This window comes from Pan paniscus, chromosome 6, assembly GCF_029289425.2.
Source record: "Pan paniscus chromosome 6, NHGRI_mPanPan1-v2.0_pri, whole genome shotgun sequence".
NCBI classification, from domain to species: Eukaryota; Metazoa; Chordata; class Mammalia; order Primates; family Hominidae; genus Pan; species Pan paniscus.
The window spans coordinates 111,136,344-111,155,522 of record NC_073255.2 but is presented as its reverse complement, the minus strand read 5'-3'; the positions used below and the strand labels follow the sequence as shown (position 1 = coordinate 111,155,522).

At 32.6% G+C, this 19,179-nt stretch overlaps 1 protein-coding gene across 2 annotated transcripts in view; it reads right to left on the bottom strand.

Moving 5' to 3' along the window:
- The window catches only part of VPS50 (VPS50 subunit of EARP/GARPII complex), a 128,050-nt gene that overhangs the window by 46,836 nt on the left and 62,035 nt on the right, over positions 1 to 19,179 (bottom strand). For both annotated transcript variants that reach the window (XM_003809726.5, XM_034964460.3), the window contains 7 exons: positions 17,189 to 17,280; positions 14,994 to 15,088; positions 14,587 to 14,685; positions 8,287 to 8,377; positions 5,829 to 6,005; positions 2,917 to 3,035; positions 599 to 705 (listed from right to left, as the gene is read on the bottom strand). In XM_003809726.5, the coding sequence (XP_003809774.1) occupies positions 599 to 705; positions 2,917 to 3,035; positions 5,829 to 6,005; positions 8,287 to 8,377; positions 14,587 to 14,685; positions 14,994 to 15,088; positions 17,189 to 17,280 (780 nt within the window). The remainder of the gene's footprint in view (positions 1 to 598; positions 706 to 2,916; positions 3,036 to 5,828; positions 6,006 to 8,286; positions 8,378 to 14,586; positions 14,686 to 14,993; positions 15,089 to 17,188; positions 17,281 to 19,179) is intronic.

Sequence of the window (19,179 nt, the reverse complement as noted above, 5' to 3'; positions counted from 1 at the left end):
AGCATACAAGATGTTGAAATACTGATTTTAAAAAAATCCACATCATCCTAAAACCTGAATATTTAAAATATCATTTCTTCATATTGTTTGCCTTCTACAAAATCATCAATAAAGGTCTTATCTGTTACAAGAACAACATTTCCTATAATCTGAACATTTAGCTTGTAAATCCCTTGTGTCTGAAAATGCCAGAAAGTCACTATTCACTCTGCCTGCCAGAAGATGGTAAAGACCTATGAAACAACTAAGTACAAAAATATTGTATAAATGTGAAACTGGTACTAACTTATCTTACATGTACCTCTAACCTACCTAGAGAATTTTTCATCACATTTCAATTAACTGAAATATTTTAGAAAAATTGTAAGATACAAAGAAAGACTTAATAAACAGGTAACTGAAAAAGAAAAACTGGCATTACTATTAGTATTATAGTATTTGGAACATTTAAAATGAGAAGCATTGACATATGATAACCTTAAATCCCTCATTGCATAGAGCACTGGAGTATACCAGACAATAAAAACCACAAGTAAAAGTCATTCGGTAACAAACTAATTTAACTGTTATAATTTTTTTTAAAGGTGTAGCTACTTACCAACAAGTCTTATGACATTCAATGTTGTATTTGTTAAGATAGGTGCATTCACTTTATTTAGACTGTAATCTGATTTCTTCCTGCTTTTTAGAGTTTCCCGAGAAACACTTGATATGGAAAAACAAAACAGAGTTGCTAGAGTTGTCAAGTAATAAACCAATAAGTTAGTCAGATTAGTCCCTAGCCTTTATTAACTAATTATTTAATGAAAATCTTACTATGCATTAGGTAAAGATATAGAAATTAACTTCTTATAAAATTTACAATCCATAAGGGAAATAAGCAAAAAAATAAAGTACCATAATGCATTTCTTCGATTATAAAACATTATCAACCACTAAAAAAGCTACTTCTCTTTTAAAAACTGATTTTCCAGGATAATAATACATCTAGGTGCAAATGTACTGTTTCTTGATTTCAGAAACTTATGAAAAAATACCCTCCTAAGAACCTGAATTAAGTACAGAATATTGATGGCAGTATTTGGGGTTACGGGGCAGCATAAGGTTCAAAAGAAAAGTAAAAGCTATATGGTCAGCACAGAAAAAAGGGCCGGCATAAAATAGGGTCAGAGATAAGAGAGAACAGAGTGCGCTCAGAAAAGTACAAGGAGTTCACCACGTTCGCATGTAGAAGTGAACAGAGGGAAAAGTGACAAGAAAGGAGGCAAGTAAAGGCCAGATATCCCTGAAAGCAATCAAACCTGAGGGATATGAACCTTATCTTGAACACAGTGGTGAGTCACTAAAAGCTAAGCAGAAAAACAGCATGATTAAATTTGTAACTATGAAAAAAAAACCCCTAAATTTAGATCTAAGAGTTGTTTGGAATGGGGCAAGCCTAGAGACAAGAATCCAAGGTAAAGGAGTTGATTTAATAATCTGGCACAGAGATAACTTTGGCATAAACTAGAATGGTAGTGGTAAAATACAAGAAAAATTGGTCAATTCAAGAGACACAAGTTAGAACTGATAATATCTATTAATTTATTGGCTTCAGTTACTAATTTGTTCAATTCAAACTTCTTAAGGGTAAAAAGTTTAGGGGGCTCTAGTAACCCTACCAAAAATGGAGGTATATACACATGTACTGGCAGACACTATCTTACTTGTACATTTCAATTCAAATAGACCTTTCCTTTTGGCCAAAATATGCCCAAAACATATCTAATAAAGAATTCCAACAAAATAGTTCTATTCAGTTCACAGTAGATCATACTGACACTTAATATCATACGTATGCAAAAACCAATAGAACAAATTTTTTTCAATTAAAATAGCTACAACTACGTGAATTGCTCACTTTTGAAAACAGAATTATTTCAGTCGAGATTTCAAGTTAAACAGTATTAAATAGGTAGCTTAGGGTTAAATGATAAGAGTATACTTATCATTAAGAATCTATCATTAAGAAATCTATCATTAAGCAAAAAGTATATCTATAGTCACTAAATGTATGATAGTCATGAAATCAAGTCATTTCAACATTCCAGAATCAGGCCCATTTAACTGGCAAAAGGTAAGAAAAAATTCTCTTATAATTATCATAGTTTTGAAGAGGTCAGTTTATTATAAAACAAAACTCAACCACTAATAGGACACCTTGATAGAAGGTTCAAATAGTGAACAAAAATGACATAGGGGAAATAAGTGGCGACTTTCTGTGTTTATAAGATTGAAGCAAGAACTCCACATACAAAACAAATGACCATTTTCTCCTTGAGGATTTTTATTTATCTATGTAAAGCATAAATGGCCACCAAAGGCAGGATTGATTTTATAAATCTAAAGGCTTTTTCCTCTGCAAAAACTAATCTCTTTGATTATGCCCAATATTTTCAACAAGATAATAAAGTAATTTTAACAGATTTAAACAAATCACTAACTTTGTGATACCATAAAAAAGAACTACAATCTTGCTACAAAAAGCAACGTCAAACTGTATAACTCAAAGGAAAGCTACATTAACACTAGCCACTTAAAAGTTTTTAAATGGCTAAATCAATTTCTTTTTTGACACATTAACAATCCAGTTCACAGTTAGATGAACTGATCTGTGAGATACCAGCAAAGGTTTTGCTAGGCAGAACTTTTCATATAACTATTTTAGTTTTCCTGAAATTCAGTTATGAAATGTTAAGAGGAACAACACATTTTTAGCCTTCCAGGAATCATTTTTTAAAACATACTAACTTCTGTCAGGTGACATTATAAGTACCAAAAAAAATAATTTTTGTTTCTTCTTAACCTTAAAGGAAATCCTATATGTTAAGAGCACAAGATAAAATGCTAAATACCACACAATTTAAGAACAATCACCTTTTCACAGGAACATCTCCTGTCTGCTCATCCACATAGTCTCGTTTGAGTTCCTCAGGAACATCACTGTCACTGTCATACTCTTGATAGGCACTCTTTTCTTGTTCATCAGATTCATACTGAAGAAAACACAGGGTATTAAAAAATGAGTATAAAGGGCCTCTTTTCGTGGGGTGTCTCAACACAGTGAAAGTACTCAATTTTATAAGAAACAGCTAAATACAAGAAAATTCTTAATTTAGCTTTAATGTTGTCACCAAGAATCTAATTATTCTTCCATTGTCTTCATCATTCTATCTCAATCAGCACAAAAGAAAAATATTACACCTATAAAAGCTTGAAAATGTGCAACAAAATCAAATCGCCATAAACCAAAACCTAACAAACATTCCACTAGGCCTAAAGAGTATACATTCGCATTTTTTTTTCTTAAAGTCTCTCAGAAGTTTCACCATACTTATTTCCAATTTGCTAATAAAACTCATTAAAAAAAGGTTCAGTATCCAATTCTGGCATTCTGGAAGTATTACTTCAGCTTAATAAACACATGCAACACACATGCTGATGTTCTAATTCACTCTAAAATTTAATTCCGAGGGCAGCTTAGAAAATTAAGCTTAGAACACAGGGACTTGCTGAGAATGAGGACAAAAATGGTGGATTTACTCTTGAGACAAAGGGTGTCTTCCTAACATTTTCATCATCTTTATGGCACCATGGCCCAATGCCAGCATGGGAAAGACAGTGGAATTCATGCACACAGTAAAGGAAGCAGTGACAGCACTTTCATCATCATCATCATCATCTATTAATGTCATAGATTAATACGATTAAATGGCTAACAATATCATTAAGTAATAGCTAACACTGAGTTTTTAACCAAGTATTATGCTAAGTGCTTTCATGAATTATCTCATTTAATCATACAGACACTTCTATGAGGAAGTTTTATCTCCACATGACAGTTGAGGAAACCAGTATGATAACAACATGGAAAGAATTTAGCCCCCTAATTCAACAACTATTTTTTGAGAGTCTGTTAATAAAAAGCACTATGAAAGGTCGTATTTAAATGTGGACCCTGATTCTCAAGGACACAAGTTGCACCTGAAAAGATCAGATCACACATTAATAACTGCAAACAAGCCTTACAGGTACTCCTTTATACTTATACACAATGTGATCCTGATGCTATGCAGAAAGGTATTCTATATGAACTAGGATGTCCTGATTACAACAACAGAGGTTTGTGACCACACCGTATCATAGATACTCATTATTTGAGGATTCAATGTTTGCAAATTTGCCTACTCACTGAAATTTATTTGTAACCCTAAAGTCAATACTTCTGATATTTTTGGAGTCAGTCATAAACGTGCAGAACAGTGAAAACTTTGAGTCATCCAACATGCATGTTCCCAGCTGAATACAAACAAGGCATGCTCTGCCTTCTTGCTTAGGCTCTCATATTATAAACAAGTTTCCTTTTCTTGACCTATTTAGTGCCAAGTGCTTTGTATTTTTGTGCTTTTTGTTGGTGATTTAACTGTTTAGAATGCCACTGCAAGTGTTGCGTTGAAGTGCTGTCTAGTGTTTCTAAGTACAAGAAGGCTGTGATGTGCCTGAGAAACAAAATATGTGTGTCTGATAAGCTTCATTTAGGCAAGAGTTACAGCGTTGTTGGCTATGAATTCAGATTATGTACTGATGGGCTGATAAACATGTCGTAACCCGAGGCTCACAGGAACCTAATCCTATATTTGCTCTGGGAGTAATGGTTCAGTATTTGCTAATTCAGTATTCACAGCAACTTTATAGAACACACTGCTGCAAATAATGAGAATCAAATGCTATCTAAGTTTTAATTAATGAATCACTTTTATAGAGAGATATATTCCAAAATAATTGGAATGACTTTAAATTCCTCTCGGTTAAGCCAACTTCACAGAGGCAAAATGTCACAAAGAATCACTGAATCAAATTTTAAATATGGCTTACTATGAAACAATTTAAACTTAATGAATTTTATCTTCACCAAATGAAAAATAAATTCTAAAACTAACATAAAATATAAAGACAAATCCTTCAACATATTTTGTCACATCTGAATGGTTTTCACTTTAGCTTCATCAAATCAAAAATAAAAATCATATTGGGTCATTATGGAAATTATGAAGTTCAGAAGAAACCATCAAACAAAATATTAAGTCAAGTAAAATACTGTGAAAACACCATGCAGGCAACTGTGAAGCAAGCATTCCTCTCTGTAAATATGGAGAAACTGAGGGTCACAAAGTTAAAATAATTTGCCAAGGGCCACGCAGCTGATAAATAATAAAGACGATATTCATTATTTGCCTTCAAATCCTTTCCACTAACTCACACTACGTCTAGTTAATATTGTTTTTGAGGTCCTCAAAGTGTTGTTAAAATATTGTACTTCTAAATCTCAAAAAATATCCCTGCCAGGCAACTAAGCAAGACATTACCACTTTCTCTTAGATAAAGGGACATGGAACAAAATGAATCAGTGACCCATAAAGGGTGTTGAGAAAAAGGGTAGATGATATCTATTCCGTCATCTCACAATATATCACATAATATTCACATAATATATCACGTAAATATTCAGTGAAGAAATTACACTACTACTTGATTAGCAACCTGATAAGAACATCATGTAATAAGAACATAAAGCAAACATAAAGGGAAAATTTACTATTCAAGAGGACAAGGTCAACAAAGCATACTGTAAAGTCATCATCTATAAATGTAATATCATAGGTACATTAAGTATACAGGCAGGCAGGGTGGTAGTAAATGGATACGTAAATGTAGTAAATTGCCTTGCTCATTGAGTAGAACAGTTTTAAATAAAAAAAACTCACTTATGTTTCACATACACCACATACCCCATTAGAAGCTAAGACATCTTCTGTTTCTTCATCTTTGTGGTTGGCCTGAATTTCAAATGGATTCCCACCACTACAGTACTGCTCAAACAAGGTCACTGTTTTTGAAGAAGTTGAGACTGGCTGTTTACTAGGTGAAACTGATGGGGAGCGAGACTGTTCCATGAATTTAAATTCCTAGATGTTAAAAAAGGAGCCAGATACCCTTTAGCAACAATAAAATTCTAGTACATAAACCGAATCCCTCAATATACATGTAGAGTTAGTAGAAAAACAACATCTTGATCTTCAGTTTATTGACTTTTAAATCTTTCAAGTTATCTAAAAGCACAAACTTGGAAATACACGTCTAAAGGTTTTCCTAAAGACAACTCAGTGAATGGTATCACTTAAAACAGTATCATCTGCATCAAGCTACTTTTGGCTTCCTTTAAGAAACTGCAGAGATCATTTTTAAAAATAGCTTAAGAAATCTGAACGATGTCTTCTAAAAATTTTAACAGAACAGCAAAAATCCTAATCAATAAAGTCATTTATGAAAACTAATTGTTAAAGTAAAACACTTCTCTTTTTCATATGCTTGCACCACTTAAGATATTCTGTACAAATACATCAGAAACAAAGTATGACGTACATATCTGTGTTACATTGACGCCTACAAACTTTCATTTACTTTTCGCTATATACCAAGAAACAGACAACACGAACATATATGCCAAAGTCATATGATGTGTCTTCTACTCCTAGCTAAGCTAAAGAGTTGTAAGACCCAGTCTAAGTCATGCATTAACCACATGAGGAAACTGAGGCAGTCTGAAGGGATTCAGTGCAAAGTTCAACATCACACAGCTAATTAGAGGAAAAGTTGGAATAATCTCTAAAGTTCCTTTGAATTACAAAAATCTTGATTTAATGATTTATCACAAAATTTAACAAACATTTTTCTTTTATCTAAACAGAATAATCCCAAATTTAAATTTATTCATTTTCAATGATATTCTTCAAAGGTATTCTTAAAATTCTTGAAAGGTACATTGGCTTGTTGTATTAAATGATATATGTGTTTATTTTCCTTTTGCATTTCAACTATACATTTAATCATATATATTATAATGCCTAAGAATCATGCCATTATTTTTATAATTCTAAACAAGGAGTGAATATACATCAATGAGACTAATTTTTAGAAAATCAAATCCACATGAATGCATGTCAGGTGAACACTAAGCTGTGAATAGTTTTCAAGGTAACTACTTTAAAGGAGATAATGTTCACCTAGATGGGAATGCTTCAACATGCCTTTTTTAAAAAACATGTCTTACAATTATACTAAGTTTGACAACGTGACAGCACACACACACAGTCTGATGGTTAAAATGGAGTTCAAATAAAATTATTTAATAGATATTCTAAAATTTATGTTAAACTTAGAATTCTAAATAATGTTAAGGAATTACCTTAAATCTTTGAGAATTCTTAAATCCTATGTTAATTTAATGTTAATGCTTATGTTAACACTAATTAACATTAACATTAATTTTGCTGTCTTTAAAGCATTTATTAATTGCTATGTTCCAGGGTTTTTAATATTTCTATAATAGGAAAACAATATAATAAAGCTGGATAAGAAGCTATTATATGATATGAGCATAAAGACAATCCCTATAAAAAAAAACTTGTAATTATGTATTCTTTACATTTATCCAGAATAAGAAAATTGCTTTCTAGAAAGCCACTCCTTCCAAAGGCAGAAACTAAACACACCATACTTTCTGAACAAGGATCTAACTATATGCACTGCATTTTGACACTTGATATTTGCAGAACACAATCTTTCACACAAGAATATTTATCTACAATGTGTTTCAACCAAGGGAAAAATCAAACCAATTAAAGACTTTTTCAAAGACTGCTTATTCTGTAAGTATTCGAGGAATTGATTAACTAATACAAATTAGTTAAGAGTATTTTTTATAAGTGCCTCTTTTATTTCTGAGGCATTTTTTCATTACAGGCAAATTTAAGAATTGCAGCACAAATTAGGAACCTACTAGTCCCTTTAAGAAATGAAAAAATTCTACAAATATAAATAAGCATTTGTATTAAACTATGCCAAAATATAGCTAATTGATTATCTGCAAAACTTAAATACAGCAGTCACCCTTTTCTGAATTCAAAACAAACAAAAAATATCATTTTAACTGTAACTCTTTTTAGGCAAAAGAGATTTCCTAAAGTATGTAAACTGAATTTTGTAAGACTGATTTTTCGCAACCATAAAAGGATCATTCCTTTAAAAAGAGGCTGGCTACTAATGACTTTCAAGGAAGGAAGATAAGAAACTGCTCCTTAATTTATTTTATAAATGTTTTCATATATTTCTGGATTTTTTCTTTCAAAAAAAAGGGTAAAATATATTACTAAAAGACAGATTTCTTTGTTCTTAAGAAACACTTACATGAAGTTGCAAGATGCTGAAATTTGACTTAACAGGACAAAGTTCCCAAGTCTCATTCTCTAAGAACATTCTCAGTTCATCGAGCCGTGTTCTTAAAAAAAGAAAATGAACACTCCAAAAAGTGAGAAGAAAAGTACACCGCACACAAGAATTGAGGAAATAATGTACAATACAAATAATTATAGGATTATTGTCATGATCATAATCAACTTTGAGAACCCATTCTGATTAACACAGTAAACGAAATGTTTACTTTTATTAGTTAATATCTTATCATCCTTGAGAGAAAAACTCTCTCAAATGTTTACTAAACTAAGTATTTTTACTATATTGCAAAAGTAATGCATAGGAAATGACAGTTTTATTAGAGGACTAAATTAAAAGCTTGTCTCCAACTCACATACTTAAAATATCCTTAGCTGATTATATATTGATGCTAAAACATCAAGAAAAAATTTACAGATTATATGAGATCATAAATACCAACATATTATGTTAAACAGCACAGATCTGAACCATACCTAGTGAAGCCACAATAGCAAGATAATTATCACTTTCTGAAAATGTTTAGCTCAGTGCCTGTCTCTATATAGCATTTACAAATTAAATTAGCAGCTAAGACACGTATACACTTGACATTACACTAATCACTTACACCATACTGATCTCTTTTCTTTCTTTAATGCTATTATTCTTACTGTCTATCCTGAGTAATCAGCACATGATATAGGCAGTCCCAGAAAAACAAACCCTTATTTTCAGTTGACAAAAGGGCCAGTGCATACCCTGTTCTTCCTCTTTCTACCACAAGTTGTTACTACCATGCTAAAAACAAAATCTAGATTTTTTTAAATCCACAGGTTCAAAATAAAGAGACAATAAATACATGAATCCATAAAAATCAGGAATTGCTCCAAATACTAGAGTTAACAGACAAGGACTTTAAGATAATTATTATAAGTTAAATAAAACAGAAAAAAATGTATAAAATGGATAGAAAAGAGAATTTCAAATAACTGCAATAAGAAAAACAATAAGAGAATCAAATAGACATTCGAGAACTGAAAAATATACTTCCAATTAAAAAATGATTGGATAAGTAAAACAGCAGTCTAGAGGTGGCTGAAGACAGCATTCATGAACTCAAAGACAGATCAATAGAAAATATCTAAACTGAAGCAAAAATTTGAAAAAAAAAAGGAAGAAACAGAAAAGATCATAAGAGAGATGTGAGATAGTCAAAACATTTATTATGCAGGCAATTGGATAGAAAGGACAGAGAACAAGCAAAAGCAATATTTGAAGACATAATGGCCAAGAATTCCCAAAAGTGATTGTGCTCATAGCTCATACCACATACAAAAATTACCTCAAGTGGATCACAATCCTAAGGTAAGAACTAAAAGTAGAAAACTTGACAACTCAACAACAGAAAACAAATAACCCAATTCAAAATGGACAAAAGCTTTGAACAAACATTTCTGTAAAGAAGAAACACAAAAGGCCAATGAGCACCTTAAAAGATGCTAAACATCATTAGTCATCAAGGAAATGCAAACCCAAAACATAATAAGATACCACTTCATGCCTACTAGGACAGCCATAATCAGAGACAGAAAACAACAGGTGTTGACAAGGTTTTGGAGAAATTGGAACCCTCATACAGTATTAGTAGGAATGTAAAATGTATCATGACTTTGGAAAAAAGTGTGACAGTTCCTTCAAAATGTTAAACAGAGAGCGTTACCATAGGATCCAGTAATTCTACTCTATATTAGTTTCCTATGGCTGCTATAACAAATTACCACAAACTAGGTGACTTAAACAAGCAGAAATTTATTCTCTCACAGTTCTAGAGGCCAGAGCCTGAAAATCAGTATCAGTGGGTTGAAATCAAGGTGTTAGCAGAGCTCCACTCTCTGGAGGCCCTAGGGGATAATCTGCTTGCTGTCTCTTCCAGACAGGTTTGTGGTATTTATTACACAGTAATTTAAAACTAATACAGTGATAAAAGGTACCAGATTGAAGAAGCGCAGTCAACCCTAGGCATAAAAAATGTATAGAAAATAATATATGAAGTAAAAGTATATGACAACACCAAAAAGGTAAGAGAAGGTAAACGCAGTTACAAAGTTGGTTCCTGCATTATTCTGGAAGTATACTACCTAAGATAGACTACAGTAGAACATAAGTGCATATTGAAATGTTGGTGGTAACCATTACAACAACGTATTTCTTTTTTTTTTTTTTTCAAGACAGAGTCTCACTCTCTCACTCAGGCTGGAGTGCTGTGGCGCGATCTTGGCTCACTGCAACCTCTGCTGCACAGGTTCATGTAATCCTCCTGTCTCGGCCTCCTGAGTAGCTGGGATTACAGGCACCCGCCACCACGCCCGGGTAATTTTTTTGTATTTCTAGTAGAGACTGAGTTTCAGTATCTTGGCCAGGCTGGTCTTGAACTCTTGACCTCGTGATCCACTCACCTTGGCCTCCCAAAGTGCTGGGATTACAGGCATGAACCACTGTGCCTGGCCCCTAATGTTGTTTTAAAATCTTATCTGACAATTTTTATGTTTTGATAGAACTGTTTTTCCATTTACATTTAATGTATTTGTTGGCATAATTATTAATAGGTTTAAACCCATCATATTGCTGTTTGATATCTAAAAATGTTAAATATTTTAAAGAAATTTTCTCTTTCTGCATTTTTTTGATCAATCATGTATATTTTTACTTTTTATATTATATATATTTTTCTCAGTTAGTAAAACAACATCAACAACAACGAGACCAAACTTGATAAGCTGTTAACAAAGGGCACACTTTAAATATAAGAACATAATTAGAAAGAAAGTTAAAATTACACAAAAACACAATTTCTCAAAATCATGAGCTGGGGTAGAATTTTTATCAAAATTATTTTCTCTATTAAAATAATAACGTGATATTTTCCTGCATTCTGTCAATTGCTAAACTAAATTTCTTAATTTTTCTTAATGTTTAGCCAACTCTGGCTCTCCTATAATAAATCCTACCTGTTCATAGCATATTATCCTTTTTAGGTATCACTGAATTAAATTTGCCAATATTTTGTGTAGGATCTTGCATCTATGTTCTTGAGAAAATGACTAGTGTGTCATTTTCCTTTTATAATGTCCTCTTGTTATGTTTTGGTATCAATGCTATGCTGGCCTCATAAAATAAGTTATAAAACATTCCCTGTTTCTCTATTCTATGAAAGAGTTGTATTGGTATTGTTTTCTCCTTAAATGTTTGGTAGAATTTACCAGTGACATCAGCAGGCCTGGAGATTTCTTTATGGAAATGTTTTGAAGCCCAAATATAATTTCTTCAAAGACATTTCTTCAAAAGACATATAATTTCTTCAAAATTCACATTTTCTATGTTTTGTTTTGTCAGCTCATTAAGTTTGGCTTAATAAGGAATTTGTTTATTTCATCTAATTTGTTGCATTTTCTTCTAAAAAGATAGGTGACTTCTCTCTTCTAACACCAGTCAATGCAACTTTAAGATCCTTGAAAACATTTTATAAGCTTTGATTACTAGAGCAATTACAAAATAAAATGTACTTATTAAACAATATTTTGACAATTATATATTGCTCTCTAATTTTTATGTCATTATTGTTTAAATTAGAATATATGTGCTTTTAGAAGTTCTCCAGCATCTGACAGAATGATGTTCTTTGGGTGTATATAAACTTAGTACCTGAATATTTTTAAAAATGGGAAATAAAACTTATACTTTTGAGAAGTAGAAACAATCAATAATAGACGCTGTGTTCCCTCATGTGTTCATACAGTTTTATCCTAGAAAAAGAGAGTGGAATGCAAACTTTCATACAACTACCACAACTAACATTAATACATTTCATAAGTAGATGTTCCACCAAAACAAAACTGCTCCTATTTTTACCTTTTTATTATCCCTATAAATTCAAACCAATAGCTTAAATGGATTGAAAGTCAGAATAATTTGGTTCAAGAATTTCTTCATTCTCAAGGGCTATATTTGGCAGGAGAGGACCATGAACAAAACTGTATGCACATTTAAACACTTCTATTTGCAAAATAAGAACACACTTGATCTATATTTCACCATGTTTCATACAGTTTTTCAGTATTTATGTAGAATGACTGGCAAAGGGGATATTAAATTGGGATTTTGCAGATTTAGATTCATCACTGGCTAATGTAATGACTTTAGTCAATTCAATGTATGGACACTAGTATCATTTCTAAAGTTTCTGTTCAAGTTTATCTTGTTTTGTAAAGAAACAAATACACCTTAGAACACATTGATGGTTTGCACCAACTTTACCAAATGACTTCCACTATAATTTTCCTGATGGCAACTGTCAGAGCGAAAATGACTACAGACAGGATAGAAACTAGACTACCTTAAACTTTTGTTTAAATACTAGGGAAAAAGAAGAATACTAAGTAATAATTAAATCTTTGCTGTTTAACCTGCCCCAATTTTTACAATATACAATACTGCAAAAAAACGGGTCAAGATGTCTAGGCAACACTTATGGAGACCTTTTAATCTGGCCACTTCATTTTACAACTCATAAAATCACAGGCCAGAGAGGTTAAATGATTTGCCAATACCAGACAGTTGGTAAGCAGCAAAAAATGCGACAAGAACCCAAGTCTACTATTACTCAACCCAGCTTTCCTTCTAATAATATAGCACAGCCACATCAATGAGAAATAAGTTTCACAAATGTTTCTAAGAGAAGTTATTTAAAATGTTGAGTGTTTGAGGAAGATTTAAGTCATTCATTTCTGTATTTTCTAATTTTATTAATGTGAACTCTGTGAGGAATTTCCATCATGGTCAAAATGCCCCTAGCTAGTTGCTACAGATGACAGACACCTTTTGACAATAAGTAAAACAGAATGCAGAATGGAAGCTACTAAATAAATCAGTGTCTCTATATTGTACACACATCCTAGACACCAGGAACACCAAAAGTTCTCCCAGTTGTCATGTTGGATACAAAGCAATCTCTGGGAAGAGAGACATTTGGCATGCCTTCATACTGCAGGGAAAGTGAGGCTTCCGGCTCCTTTGTGCTTCCATTTTATTTCCCCATCCATGATTAACAGGCCCCTCCCACTTCTATACAGGAATGTTTATAGGGCCAGCCTTTTGTTTTAGTCAGGGCTTAAGTTTTAGCAGACAAGGAACTTATAAATAAAGGCAGTGTTAGGGCTTCCTGTCGGTCCCTTCCCACTGTTTCCCTGAGGTTTAGTCAATTAAATTTTTTTAAAATTTTTAAACATTCTCAGTCATGAAACTCAAAGGCTCTGCTTTAGTATAGTTCAATTTAAATCTTTTTCAAACAATTTACTTCATTGTTTACAATTAACAGAGATAACTTGTATTCAAATATATATAATAATTAATTAATCAATGGTTTGGTGTTCAGTCATCTCTCTTTTGACATGGCATATATCACTGTGAGCAGGTGTTGACTATGAACAAGAAGAAAAAGCAGAATTTCAAATCATGACTCTCTCTGGGACCAAATAACAAGGAAATCAAAACTTAAATTCAATTGTAAAAAGTAAAAGTTCAGAATAAAAAGTAAGATGAAACTCAACTCAAAGGACAAAAGGGATACAACTTGGGGTCTAGCTTATATCAAGAGAAATCTAATGTTAGCTCTCCCTTCCCTCAATTTATTGCTGCTGTAAGGATATAATCACACTGCTATTATAAACATTCTTTCCCACCTTCCTCCACTACCCAAACCATTCCTAGTCACTCTTTTAAATATTAGCAGTGATTGTTTTGCAAAGCAATGCAGTATACAAATTTGGATTTATAGGGGAATTCTGAATATCACATCCTCTCCTCTAGAATCCTTCTTACTTCTAAAAGATAGCTACTCTCAAGCACCCCCTCACTGAGCACTGCCTCTACTGATTTAACTTCCTTATAAGCACACCCATATGTATGCAGGTATGGAACAGTGGCCAAATTCTTTCTGTGAACCTTGATATAATAATCATGTTTTACTCATTAAAAAATCAGTTCAATATTTTAAGCCCCTCAAGACAAAAATATATTAAAATGTACAATGAATATGTAATGAGAACATTTCATCATATTTTGGTTAAAAAAATCCTTAACCATCTTAAAAAAGCTACAACACATTCAAATTCAAAAGTAATTGTTTAAAATCAATTAATGCTATAAGATTAAGTATTAGACAAAAGTATTCTCATTACCTAAATAAGTCGATTCATATCTTATTAGAGTTCTTACCTATGGTAATTCTTGAAATAATTGACACTTTGTTTTCTAATAGATTCCTGTAAAACTTCAGACTTGCTACCACAAAATTCTTCTCCAACTTGCATCAACCTAGTTGGATAAAAAGGTTTCAGTAAATTTCAGCAGCATCCTTATAGAGAAAAAGAAGTGTGGTTTCTCTTTCTTCAAAGATTAAAAAAATCACTAAAATTTGGACATGTGAAAAAATTCTAAAGATCACAAATCCATAAAGGTTTACAAACACCCAAAGGGCAGAAATACTTAAATACACTCACAAACTTAGCAGCAAAAATTATCTTCATTTCCATAAAGAAGTTATAGATGATAACTCACTAGCTCATGATTTATCATGGTTGAATGACTCAAACTAAAGAATAAGACAAGATCTTAAATACTACCTGCTGATTATATCCAAAACAAAGATGAAATCATCATATTTGAATATAGACAAATCAGTTCCAAGCAAGTAGGTTTTTACTTTCAGCTGAACATCCTGTAAGGCAAAGAAAAAGAAAATCAAGCAAACCCAAAATATAGAAAATAAGTTATCAGAAGCATTTACTCTATAGTTTCAGATTAAAATGAGACAGGAATATATTCCTAATTTGTTAACGAATATCTATTTAGGCCAATAGCCAACATCCTTAAGGGAAGGTAATAGAGACAATCCCATTTCCTATACCAGGAATGCCATCAGGTTGCCAAACTGAATGGAAAGTAGCTACATAAAGTGCTAAGTCAGTATTTCAAAGTACACTGAATTACCAGAAATTCTATCATAGATTGTAAAATTTTACCAAAGTACACTTAAGGCCTATTGGGAGACTAAGTCAGAAACAAATCATATCTGATCCTGGGTGTATATTCAATAACTATAAGATTTTCCTTTCTTTTTATGCATAATACTCAGAAAACAGTCAGCCTAAATCCACAATTAATGATAAATTAAATATTTAATTTTAATAAATGTTTAATATGGTTATGAGTTTAATATAGACAAATGAGAAAATATATGTCAAACCTCTTACAACCACAAAAATAAATTTTAAATACTAAAGCATAAAATCAAATGGCATATCGAATACAAAATTATCAAAAATTAGAAGAGCACTAAATTATAAATATTAACTGATTCATGAAGAAATTTATGTTTTCAAAATATATTTTCCTAAACAATTTTTTTCAAAACATATCCTATAAAAGATGGTCAAGCTGGGCATGGTGGCTCATGCCTGTAATCCCAGCACTTTGGGAGGCCAAGGCAGGAATATCACTTGGGCCCAGGAGTTCAAGACCAGTCTGGGCAACATAGCAAGACCCCATATCCACCAATAATAATTTAAGAAAATTAGGCATGGTGGTGCACATCTGTGGTCCCAGCTACTCAGGAGGCTGAGGCAGAAGGATCACCTGAGCCCAAGAGGTCGAGGCTGCACTGGGCCATGACTCTGCCACCACACTCCAGCCTGGGTGACAGAGTGAGACCCTGTCTCAATCAATCAATCAATCAATCAAAAGAAAGAAAGAAAAAAAAAAAGGTCAAAATAAAGATCAGCCTCATTAGAAAAATCAAAAATACATTTTAAAAGACCATAATATGGCCAAAGGGTCTATAGTCTTCCAAGGTTCAAAGAAGTCCAAAAAGAGTAAGTTATCTTCAAAGAAATTACACTGTGATCTAAGAAGTAACAAATTATCTGATTACAACAACTGAGCTACTAAATTGTAAAGAAAAACTTAATAAGATACTGCTATGGTCTGAATGTTCATGTCTACCCAAAATTCCGAAGCTGAAATTCTAACCTCCAAGGTGATAATATATTAGAAGGTGGGGCCTTTGTGAGATGATTAAATCGTGAAGGTAGAGCCCTCATTAATTAGATTAGTTCCCCTATAGAAGGGACCCCAGAGAGCTCCTTCATCCCTTCCACTATTTGAGGATACAGCAAGACAATGTCTATGAACCAGGAAGCAGGCCCTCCCTCCCAACAATGCTGGCACCCTGATCTCTGACTTCCAGCCTTTAGAATTCTAAGAAATAAACTTCTCTGTTTATAAACTATGCAGTCTAGAATATTTTGTTATAGGAGCCCAAATGGACTAAAACCAGATATATTCAGCCAATAAGCATGTAAGATTCCCTCAAGGTACAAAGATCATTGACTGGGAAAAAAAGAATTGTTCATTCTAAACTATAATCTGACCTAAGTATGCTATCTACTTAGTTACTCCTTTTCTAAAATTAACAGAAAAAAAAATTAAGAAAACACAGATAAATGAAATAATAAACAGAACATCTCACTGAGAAAGCTTACATTTCTCTATGATAGTGGAAATTTGCTAGGCCTCTAAAACAAAAGATGTACTCAAGACATGTATGAATATTTCCAGTGGAGATTTTCAAATTAAAAAACTTTTTTCCTGCCACTTATAGTCCAAATACATTACAGAAATTAAATGATAGCCTAATTCCAAACAGAAACATATGATTAAGTCTGCAAAGAATACATATATAGAAAACTTAAAACTGAATTTCTAAAACTATGACATTTCTATTGCTTCTGTGAAAAAAATAATTTTAAAAAAACCAAACCTGCCATATTCGTGTAAGTCCATGTTCTAATTTCTTTTTTATGTAGCCACGATCAAAATTAGTTTCTTCAGTACCTATCATATTACTCCCTTCTGAAAATAAAAGACAATATATATTTTTAGATTTAATCCAATTTATGTTTGTTTTCCAAATAATTTCTGTTTGGCCTCTCACACATTGTAAGTCTATGTAAGATACAGTAAATATGTTTGATATTTATACAATCAAAACAATGTCAAACAATAGGTATTAGACTTAAACCCATTTGGTGAGACAAATAAATGTAGACTATGAAATGCTAAATATACCTAAGACCACTGAGATCATATGTGACTGAGTTGGGATTCTACCTGAGTCAGTGTGGTCCCAGAGACCAGGTTCTCAATACTGCCTACTGCAAGACCATGTAAAAGGCTGTGAGAAGGGCATTACAGGATCAATTAACTGAATTATCAATTAATATGCGTGCTAAGAGGATAGTCTACATTAAAACTCAGGCGTGAGGTGATAATGCATATATTTTATATTTTTCATGATAAATAATAGTTTTATCCACTCCAGATAAATAATTTAACAATGCCTAGTTTAATAGATAAGATCAGTGATCTGCCTCCAATCTCTGCCCTAAAGACAACTGAAAAAGACACATACACATTTATATTAAAAAGATGAAACTTTTGTGTGAATATCCTGTGAAGAACAACTAAGTGAGTATGTTATCATCTTGTCTTAGGTTGGGAAGTTATCCACTGATAACCAGTAAAAGGTCCTTGGAAATGCCAGGCCTCAGATACATAGATGCATGACAAGTTTGCCTCTGAGCACTCCTAAAACGTAAGCCTTATTATTACACCCATGGTATGGTTGTTAGGGATCCAGCAGCCTAAAGCAGTGCACCTGAACTATAGCTTTAGAGCTTTACCTTAGAACGTTAAAGTATTAGGTTACCAAACAGTATCAAATATTATCACTAAAGAGATACAGCAGATAAAGTCTAGAGTCCTCTTCAGTTTTATGAAGTTCCATGAAAAGTAATTTTCAATTTACTAATTTCTACAATTTTATTCCTGAATATAAAAGGATTAATTTCAGGTGAACAAGTAACTTTTTATAGTCCTAGATACTATCAGCTGACACCTTGAGCACTTGAATATCCATAAAATATACAGATTAGGCAAAGAGCATTGAGTAATAAGGATCAGATAGAGTTTTAACTTTGACTCAGTACTCCAATGAATGTAAACTATTGGCCTAAAGCAAAAAGCAAGCTTTACCATGATGAATATATACATAACTGTCACCTAAATTCTGATATCTAAAATATGTGTTAATTCTATTCCAAACGTTTTCTTTGGTTTCTCCTTAAATAATGTACTAGAAAAGCAAATATGTCTTAACAGTCTCCAGGTATTTCACTATTATTATATTATCTCTTGATCCATTTCATTTCATCATATTAACCACCACCAATATAAGTACCTTACATGCTGTCCAAACTTTACAACAACCCTGCAGGGTAGATGCGTTACTACTCTAAGGGTTTGGTTTGGTTTTGCTTTGCTTTTTAACTGACCATTTTTAGGAGCAAACTGAAGAGTGGAAAAAATAAGCAGTGTCTTCAAGTTCTCACCTTTGGTAAATAGAAGTGAAAACTTGAAGCCAGGCCTCTCAGATTGCAGGGCTCATGGTCCCAGGGGTAGTACAGGGTAAAAGTATAAGTTTTGGGTAAAAGTAGTCTGACCTGGAATCCTGGCTGTGTGCCCATCCTTCTCTCTGCCTTTCTCTCCCTTCCTTTACTCTCCCCAACAATACTTCCAAATGGATAAAAATCCATTCATGGAATTTTCCTCTTATTTTGTTTTCTATATTTACAAGCTTCTTGTAAGTCAAGACAAAGATTAAACCTATGCCTTCTAAACTACCAAAACATTTAATCAAACAGTGAGATTTGGGTGTGTTGTCCACTCACCCAACAACAGAAAATAAGCACC